General features: G+C 41.6%; 2 protein-coding genes across 4 annotated transcripts in view; both read left to right on the top strand.

The window, feature by feature from the left end:
* The first annotated feature begins 8,837 nt into the window (after positions 1-8,837).
* The window catches only part of LOC131886022 (heparanase-like), a 3,616-nt gene continuing 2,573 nt past the window's right edge, over positions 8,838-9,880 (top strand). The window contains exons 1-2 of one of the 3 annotated variants that reach the window (XM_059234233.1): positions 8,838-8,957; positions 9,028-9,202. The gene's annotated coding sequence lies outside the window, so the exon portion shown is untranslated. Of the gene's footprint in view, positions 8,958-9,027; positions 9,213-9,880 lie in introns of all 3 variants that reach the window. The other 2 variants (XM_059234232.1, XM_059234234.1) reach the window with 2 other exon arrangements.
* The window catches only part of LOC131886025 (speckle-type POZ protein-like), a gene marked incomplete in the record, with an annotated part of 1,456 nt that continues 820 nt past the window's right edge, over positions 9,245-9,880 (top strand). Inside the window, 1 exon segment of the mRNA XM_059234238.1 lies at positions 9,245-9,872. Within this exon segment, the coding sequence (XP_059090221.1) occupies positions 9,625-9,872 (248 nt within the window).

Raw genomic sequence — 9,880 nt, 5'->3', positions numbered from 1 at the left:
GCCACCCATATTGAGCTGGAAAAATCTAGGTTCTTTGTCCAAGCACGTGGAATGAGAGCTTCTAGATCAGGGAGGGGAGAGGGAGGAGATTGGATTGAATATTCAAGGTTTTTTAAAAGGAGGAACAAGGTCCTTTGTGATGAGCCGATAATCAAGAGAAAAGGGTCGAAGGCATTTTATTCCATTGATTTCGTGCTCTCCCCGCATCCGAACGAAGATTGCCCCGAGCCATTTGGACTCGAAAGAAAAAGGCGATTTAAAGAAGTACCAAAATCTGTCAAAACTTCTAGAGCGGAAGAAAACCGCCTTAAGGGGAGGAAAAGAAACTCCGGTCCTGGTTACGTACTGTTGAGTGGAGAGGGTATACTTCCTCCACTTCAAGCATCATGAAGACACAATACCTAGATGGATCCGTGGCTTCTGTAGAAGCTAGGGGAGGAATATACTTAGACTAGGTAGGGTGCCATCACTCACCACTCTTGAGGCTGTCTCAACATTAGATGAGGAAACTCATCATCTCCTGGTCCTCCCCGCGCTCACCGAATCATGCAATCCACACATTTTGACCAAAAGAGAACCTGGGCATTCGCTCAAGCAAGTAGCGTGTCCAAATTTCTTGATCTCGTGCCTTATGGGAAAGTTTGAAAGAAATTGCAGCCCAAGAAGATCATTTAAACGGCAGCTCTCCTCTCCAGTTTCAAGGCAAGCCGCAAGTCAGCGTGCACCAGGCGGTCTCCGTTGCTCTTATGACAGTGATCACGGGGTTGTGGGGAGAGGCTGATATTCTTTTCCTGCAATACTCACTCCCAACGAGTACAAAAATTCAGTACGGAGGAGAGCAATTTCAAAGACTTTTGGATTTCTTCCCACGATGTTGGTTCTTCCATCATCCCCTCGCCTTCTTCAGTCTCTCCACTGTTTTGGCAAGGAGCTCTTCCATTTTGAAGAGCAATGAGCCAAATGATCATGCTGCCAGTAGCAGCAACCGAATGTGCCTCGAGGCCTCTTCCAGATGAAGTCGGCTAAGTCATCATCGCAGCCCAACCAAGAACGGCAACGCTGCCATTTTTCCGCCGGCTTCTACCATCACGTACCTCTTCCTCAAAAGACGAGGTAGCTCTTGGGCTGGAAGTATGGCCACTGCTGCTGCTGCTGCTACTGCTGCTACTGCTGCTACTACTACTACTACTACTACTACTACTACTACTTAAGCTACTACTCCAGCTACTTAGTCTTCTACCACTACCACGACCACCTGTGCCCGCTGTCTCAGATTGTGGGAACCAAATGGTCGAGCTTCCGCTCCTTGAACGAACTCCTTGGTTTTGGAAGTCGTGAAGAATAGAAGTGAGCTTGTTGCTTTGCTGCTATGCTCTAAGCTCCACATAGTCCAAAAGTATTATGCTTTTGTCAGGCACCAACTCTCTGCATGACCATGGAAGATGACAGCAAGCGACTGCAACAGGTGGTGGTAGTGGTACGAAGGTAGAGACTGCCACTATCTTGCAGCAGTTAATATTTGCTGTCATTCTACTATTGTTGTTACTTCAGTGTGCTCAATGAGACCCACACATTGTGGCAAAGCAAGTGCATGATGACTTTTAAAGAATGGTGATTTGGCGACTATGAATGGCATCAACGTAGCGTCAACGACACTGGACAATGGAACATTTAAAGTCTCAGAGAGAAAAACACCAATGAGTATCCCTAAATTCGTCAAAGTTCCTCCAAAACGCCTAGATTGACCTCCGCATTAAAACCATTTTGTCAAAGTATGATCAAGTTCAACAATTGGGCAACCCTGCTTGTGGTTTTGTATTTGAAAGCATTCCTCAGATTTGGTTTTTCTTTAGGCGACATCAAATTTTGGCTTTAGGGTCACGACCTCGCGTTCTTCTTTCTGTGCACTTGACTTTGGTTGAAGTTCATGTTCCCATAACTTCACCCAAGGTCATTCGGCTTGGAATATGAAAGTTCGTTAGGTCTATAAAGAATGATACTACACCTAGTGAAAGGGTACACTTGTTCCTGTTTGTCCTGTACCGACATCTTACCTGAAAGTGAAACAGTTGTCATGTAATGCACAAACAAGAAATAATACAGAAAAGGACAATGATAACCGAGATCAGTGTATGAAGCAGTCTACGTTATCGAACAATCAAAAGAATCAAACATGATAGAAGCACACTTTATTTATTTTGAAAATTTTTTAAACCATCTTTTAGGGGATAACGCAGTTATCTTTGCAAAACCTTGATTAGATCCACCAAAGTGAGCAGGGATAATTTCGATTTAAGGAAACAAATTTCTTATATCAAAGTTAAAACTCATCAGCATACATCCAAGTATCTCACATCATGAGGAAGAAGCTCAATCAGCCTGGAAGTGATCCTTCTTGTCTATTTTAGGCAAAACCAGGATGGATGGTCGCTGCACTCGCTTCAATGCATCCGGTCCAACGTGTCATCAAATTAGACCTTTTTCGCTAGTAATTCCTGAAAAGACGTGATTTTTTTGTGTCCAAAGTCAGTTAGTTACTTCCGCCAAAAATTCAGAAAGCGTGACTAATTTCCCCTGCCAAGCAGAGGCAAATAGAAATCCCTTGCTCTGATGGGCTATGTAGTCCATTGGAAGTTTTTTGACATCTTCGAAGAAAATTGCTTATCCTGGGAACGCTAAATTGGGAACAGTTCCATCTTTGGTCATGCTAAACACAGATTATGGATGATTGGACCAAAGCTCCAATGAGTGCAGTAAATGAGTTCGGTTAAAAGGTTTGCTTGGTAATTATTGGAGATTCCAAGGAGGTATTGATTGATTCCTGGCATGATGTTATTCATCGCAAGTACCGGAACAAAATGAACAAATATACATTCAGAAAAGAGTACTTTACAAGTTCGGGTCGTTTCAAATCCACAGTTTCGTGAGCATCACTTTTGCCAAGGTAAAAAAACTAAAACAAATATGTAATAGTTAGTTTTCATCCAAAATTGAAATATGAACCATATGAGGGAGACGAATTTCATACCAGAATGAGATTTTTGTAGCTTTCAGAAGCTCACCTCGTTCTTTTTCGACCATCTTTCACAGCCTCCATCTTATGTCGATCAGAAGAGATCAAGCCATGGCACTGCTAAAAATGACACTTCTCAAAGAAATTGCCAAAGTCCATTTCCCATACCCGTAGATCAATTCAACTCACAAATCATTTTCGTTTCAATGACTAAAGACGGATTAGTTTCTCGAGTTTAACCAAGTGTGACATTAAGTCAAAATATTCCCATGAAGTGGAATTTTCTGACGTAGAAACCGAAAAAATAGATTTCAATCAAAAGAACTAGTTTGCCCCATTTTAAAGTACGGCTGATAAGAGCACAAATACCGTATGGTCCTTAACCTATTCGAAAAATGTTTAAAACGTTGACCGCCAGAGTGCGCAAGGTGTGTGAACTCTAGACTATTCCAAAAATATTTGGATGATTGTGCCTATTTTGTCATCTATTTTTCATCCATATGAGTTAGTTGCCCTTAGCTGATTCTTCAATAGTTTTTTTCCGGCTAAACAGTTATTTTTACGAACGCCAATGAAAAAGTTGCATTTTATAAAACATTCTAGTAGAGGAATAATTCCTTTCTAGGATCAAGGATCTGGAGTTTAAATTTAATCCTTTATACAACAAGTAATACTTAAGTTCAAAAGTAAAAGTGACCTCCCCTAAACGTCACTCATATCTTCGCTTATCAGTTATCAAACAGCTGTTGCTTGAATGGTCCACAGAAAATGAAGCACAATCGGTAAGATGTGTTCCAAAGTTTTGGGGAGATCGCTTTCTTCAATAAGAATTACTTAGGCTTAGTTTTTGAGAAAAGACCTCAAGAATATGTTGCGACATCATGAAAAAGCTGTTACTTGAAGATCCATTGATGCCAGTGTTTGAAAATAACTCGAATCAAAATTAATCCTATCGATGTGAATACGTTAGTAGTTGGGACCTAAAAAGACCTGGCGAAGAGATCCAAACAACAGTAATTCATTCATTCCCGATTAAAAGGATTCATTTTCGAGCATGAGAGAAGGCTTTCCTCTCAGCTCAATGATCTAGCGGTGCCTCTAAGATCGAGCTTGGAAGGAGTGCTGCGACAACTTGTCCTTTTTCAGGTGTGAAATCCAGTTATTTTCTTGCCAACTCATGGGCTTTTAATCTATCCTTGAAACAAAAGGCGGAAATGAGCATTCCTATTTTCCATCATCATCTTCAGAGTTAGACCATTCTAGTCCATTTGGTCCTCATCGAATACCTTTTCCCATGTGTACAACAGCTCAAAAGTAAACCAGTTCTAAGGAATAGTGAGAAACATGTTCAGCCCGAGGCCTGTTTTTAAAACCCTCTGACCTCGGAGTTAAGGCTTACTCAGAATGCGCATCCACTGACCACTCCAGTGAGCGTATTTTCCTACTCGTTAACGTCCAGGCATCAAATTCCGAGGTAAAACCTTTCAGAAAGTCGCCTCTGGGCAAAACGCACAATGTATATTTTTCGTTAATCCGTCAAAATCGTTGAAAATGAATGTAACTAGATTTGACTTAGGGCACAACGACGCAAGACACGATTATTCTTCAAGTTCGCTCGAAAGGAAAAGCACTTCTCTTCTGCTGCTTGTTTTGTGAAGGTAGACATTAAGTGTACTGTATGTAGTTCGTATGTCGTATGCTGAGTGAGAAGAAGCCAATCCTTCTTTCTGCGGGGAAGACCAATCACAGGACGAGAAGAGCAATGACGTAACAATCTTGATCTTGGACGATACCACCTCAAATGAAAGGTCGAGCTCGACCACAGTACATAGAGATACACATGTAATGTCTGCCTTTGGGTTTGTATTTTAAATGCAGAGACGGATAAATGAAGGGAAGCGTTGTCAACTAAGATCTTATTGCAATTACTTTTATTTATGCTTTTCGATATGGTTTAGGTAAAGATTACTTCGTCGAGATTGTGAAGTATCAGATGTACTACAAAACTCACTTTAGTGGCGTTTCATATTCATTCAGTTTGTCCCTCAGTTGGTTCATCTTTTAGAAATGTTGACGAATACGCATGATGATGAATGGCTGTATTTGAGAAGAGTTTACTCAATGTCGAGGGAAAAAACTTCGAAAATGTATCATTATGCCATAATCAAGAAGGTGCCAAGAATTTGGAGATTCGAAGGATACTCTCGGGCAATAAATTGTAGAGAATTATCGGAGAATAACTTGTCAACGGAAGGCCAAGCATGAGAAAACCGAAAATCAAATGGCATTATTAGATTTGACTAATAGCAAAGCTTATTCGTGGCAAATTGACGGTTGATGCTCGCATTTTTTTCTCAGGCAAAATTTCAAAAAAGAGATAACGATGAGTTATGAAAAATTACACAATATTTCTTTAGCACCACAGAAGTGAGCACTGGTCGATAAATTTGTTTTTAGTTTCATTCTGATTGTAGTGCTAGAGAGAGCCACAACCGAGACAATGATGAGTGGAATAGAACTCGGATCAAATCATATATTTTGGTTGAGAGTTCGGGGTTACAATTACCGAACAAAAGCCACGATTCAAACTAAGGTGGGGGGACCCATAAGTCATCAACAAAGAATATAAAAAGAACTTCCAATTGGTGTGTCAAGTAAAAAAAAAGTCCGTTAGAGGAAAGGCACCTTCAATCCTCCCACCACTGTCTCCGTCTTATGGGCCACAAATTCTACAAGTCGGATATGGTTCACAATCTGTGACCAGACCCAGTGGTGAGCATTGGTACGACACAAGAAGGGGCGACACCTTCGACTTCCAAACCAGTCGACGAGCCATTCAGTCAGTCAGTCAGTCAGTCGGCAAGTTGCAAGCATGGGTACATGACATAAAACAACAGATTACCTTGACGCTCAAGCTCATATCCTGTTTTCTGAGGACTGATGGCCGTGGCCCCTACTATTCCATCTTCAATCCAAGCCCAGCAATTGCAACAACAACAACAATATTGAATCATGTGCCATCCTGACGGCTGGGGTCACTAACGAAATGTCTCACGACCAGAGGAACCTCAAGTTTGGGGCTGGTTTGTAGGTAGCGAGGTGCCTTACGTGCTCATGCTCACTGGGCTTAATCACCCTGGTGGAGATACATCCGTTCACAGAATCATGGTAATAAGCATGGAAGAGCCTTTCAAGCCGCTCATTCTATCGAACACCGAGCTAAGGTGTGATTTGGATTGGTTTGAGATACACTTTTGATTGAGATGTCGTGGTAAACGGCCAGCAACTGAGATTAGCGAATATTTTTCTCCTTAAGCACAAGTTTCTTCTTGCCTTCATTTGTAACCTTATCATTTTTACTTTCCCTGTTATAAATGACGTTCATTATAAGATGACTTGCACTCTACACATACTAAATTGGACACTCTAGTCTACTTTCTTAAGTAGATAAATAATCTATTCTAAGTCGATGTATTCTCAAATAGCACTTTACTGAGCAAGTTTCAATTGCAGTCGATCACAATCAAAGCATAAAAAAGCAAATGGTATTTTTGATGGACACGGGCACATCAAGTGAATCAAAATTCATTCAAAAATTTTGAGCAATAAAGGGCCGACATAGTTTTGACCCAAAACTTTATAAGCAAGATCATGACGTCTTTATTGAGGCCAAGTGCCTTTCGGGTGAAAATTTACGTACAGTTTAAAAATTGTTCACACTATCGTCCCATTGACTTCGTATCGTACAGAAAGAATTATGCTCCATTCGTCTTTCCGAGGATTTTATAGAAATTCAAAGAATACCGGGAGGTAGACAAAGTGCCTTACTTTATCCAGAGTGAACATGTCAGCATATTCAGCTATGGATAATAATGGACTCGCATCAATCCCAAATGACCGAATAGATATCTACAACAGAGGATACTTATGAATGGCAGGTGGGCTGTTCAACTGATCATGAGGGAACTGTTTCTACGGACAATGTGCCTACCGTTTTCCACTCAGACTACTCACCCACCCGCTCATTTTGACTCAAAATGAGAAGAGAGGGAAGCCAGGGGGAGGAAAGCTAACGAGATGAAGTTGCAGCCATCAACATTGATCCTGAAGGGCAGATGCTGCCACATAGATCCTCGGCATGCTCCCCTCCTCGCATGAGGAAAGCAGGATATTTGAGGAAAAATGGTAGTGGTGTGAAGCTGATTTCGAACTGAACCCCCTTTATTCGTCGTAATTATTACTGAGAGTTTTGAATGCACAAATGGGAATCCAGTGAGCTAAAGTCTCACGCAACCTGAGAATTTATGATAGTCGACCTGTTCTAGCACATCTATCTCACCCAAATTGTCCGTCACCAGTCTTTGAACTTGTTTCGGGCCATGTTTACCGTTCCAGAGAGCTTGCAATCAGGGTCTTTTATTTAAAGTAATACGTCCGAAAGATTAAGAAGTATCTAAAATTTTACCATCAACTAGGAACCCCTTTTAATTAAGGGCCTATTTTTTTTTTTTTTTCAAAATTGAAATTAATTTGGAAAAATGAGAAAATATGAATCTCAGAAAGACAACTTTTACAAAAGTAGTGGGATTGATAATAAAAAACCAAGCCCTTGTTCCGCAACAACATCTAAATCTTCCAAGTGGGACGGGGATCAATTGAGGCCAAGCTCGTACCATGAAATTAATCAGATTCCTGCATTGAGCAGGTCCATGGTGGCTCAGTTGAACAAAATTTCATACAAAGCACTGCGGCTGAGGCGGATTTCAGTGAAACAGGAACTGTCTGTGCTCTGCCCCATTCCTCAAAATATACCTTGCAAACAACCAATTTGTCTTGTGAACATTAGCGCCAAACCAGACATGATCCGTCAAGAGTACACAGTATAAGCCATTATGAAATATGCCAATGAACAACCTGATTACTTTAGGAAGGAAGTCCAATAAACCCAAAGTCACACCTTCAACCGTCATCTGCTTAACCATAAGACCCTCATGGAACAACTTCTTGAAACCAACCCATCCCCTCCAATCCCCCAAGGCTGTCAACCCAAGTGGGAAAATGTCCTGGTGCGTGAGAATCGCTTTCAAAGCGCTCAAGTTCTGCTCTCTCCATTTTGCGCGGACATGGCCTTTTCTTGGGGCCAGAGGATGACGGATGCTATTGAGTGCGCCAGCTCAAAATCATGAAAGGAGCACAGGGATGAGGACACACACAAGGAGGAGAACAACAACAACAACAGCAACGACAACCGCATCCTTCTCTCTTCTCTTCCGGCCTCGTCTCCCTTGGGCGGGCGAAGTTTGAAAGCAAGAGGGAAACAACGGAACAAAGCGAAACCCAATACAGAATCCGGACTAAAACAGGGAGGATGGCGTGAATCTTACCTGAGAATGGATCCACAACAGGCTGGGACGGATGGGAGTTCACTTGATTGTAACACTGGACGGCCAAGAGGGCGTTTTGGGGCGGTTTGTTACTGTTTTTTACGTTTATCTCTCTAAGAGCAACAACGGCATTGCTGTTGTTCAATCCAATACAAAGGTGATGGATTAAGAAGTTATATCTAAAGTAGTTCGAATGAGCCGTCTTGCATTAACATGCTGAAATGGACTCCATAACAATCAAAGAAAAGTTAGTTTGTCACTGATATTCTTTTTATTTATGAATTTGAACAAAGTTTAGAGACGCACCAAGTTCTCATTTATTTTGTATTGAGGAGGTGATTGGCCACCCTGAGTAGTGTTGGTTTGAGGAGTTGCGCTCTTGTTGCTTAAAAAGCCGCCTCAACGGTACTGACAGCCATCAGGCATGGCCAAGTCAGCCCAAGTCATCATGTTGTTTTCTTCAACGTCGAACGGATCAATGTAAATAAAGTGAATTATACAGAAAGATGGCATAGTTCATGCAGGATAGTCGCTAAACACTCTAGCGGTGAAATCATGGGGTAAATATTTTGAGCAAAGTACAAATAGTTGAGGCTGTAACCTATCGCTTGATCGTACCTTTTGCGTCAGGCACAAATCAAAGGTTGCGTGAGACGATTTTACCTTAACACATATACATACTGAAGTTCGGAAGCTCGAAGATCATGCTAAAAATAGTCCATTTTATGTTCTGATGGGATCAAGCCGAATTGAAGCCCCCTGATCAATTAAGACTCCCGTCGGCAACAAGAACCGGTCTCGAAATGTAAGTCGTGGTAAGTGAGTGTAAATGGTCAATAAAGAAATGCTGCGTTTTGTTACTCCTGCACATAACCAGGGGAACAAAAATAACCCTCTTATTTGGATATTACTTGGAAGTCCGTGATAAAGCAAAGACACTCACGACCGAGGACTGAGGCTGTAATGTGAAATGACAGCTTAATGAATATTCTGGATGAGGTCCTTGGAAGAATCGGCTTGATCCCATCAGTAATTCAAAGCATAGTTCTAATCTATTGACCCACTTGACCAAAACGATTGTACACGCTCATATGACCAGGAAAGCCAATGTTTTGATTACTCAATGCCCTTTGGACTTCTTGACTTTCCCTCTGTTGCGAATAGGTGGGGCCGCTTATCTCTGTTTCCTGCGTAATTTCACAATAACTGCCCGACCTTTTCCCCAACATGGATGAAAAGATCCAAAGCCTAGATTGGAAAGTGGACAGTATTAGTTCACTGCCGCATATTGTTCGGTCACCGGTCTATTCTCTTCAAATCACATATGTTCACCGAGTGCATTGTCGTTTGATCCTCGACTATCACTCGCCAGCGTGGTTTCTTCATCTGGAAATCCTCGGTAAATTCTCGGGTCAAATCACCCTTTGTGCCTCTTTGCAATGTAATGATTTTCGACAAACTCGGACCCGAAAGACGTTTGACT

This window comes from Tigriopus californicus, chromosome 9, assembly GCF_007210705.1.
Source record: "Tigriopus californicus strain San Diego chromosome 9, Tcal_SD_v2.1, whole genome shotgun sequence".
Taxonomy (NCBI): domain Eukaryota; kingdom Metazoa; phylum Arthropoda; class Copepoda; order Harpacticoida; family Harpacticidae; genus Tigriopus; species Tigriopus californicus.
This window is presented reverse-complemented; position numbering and strand designations above follow the sequence as displayed.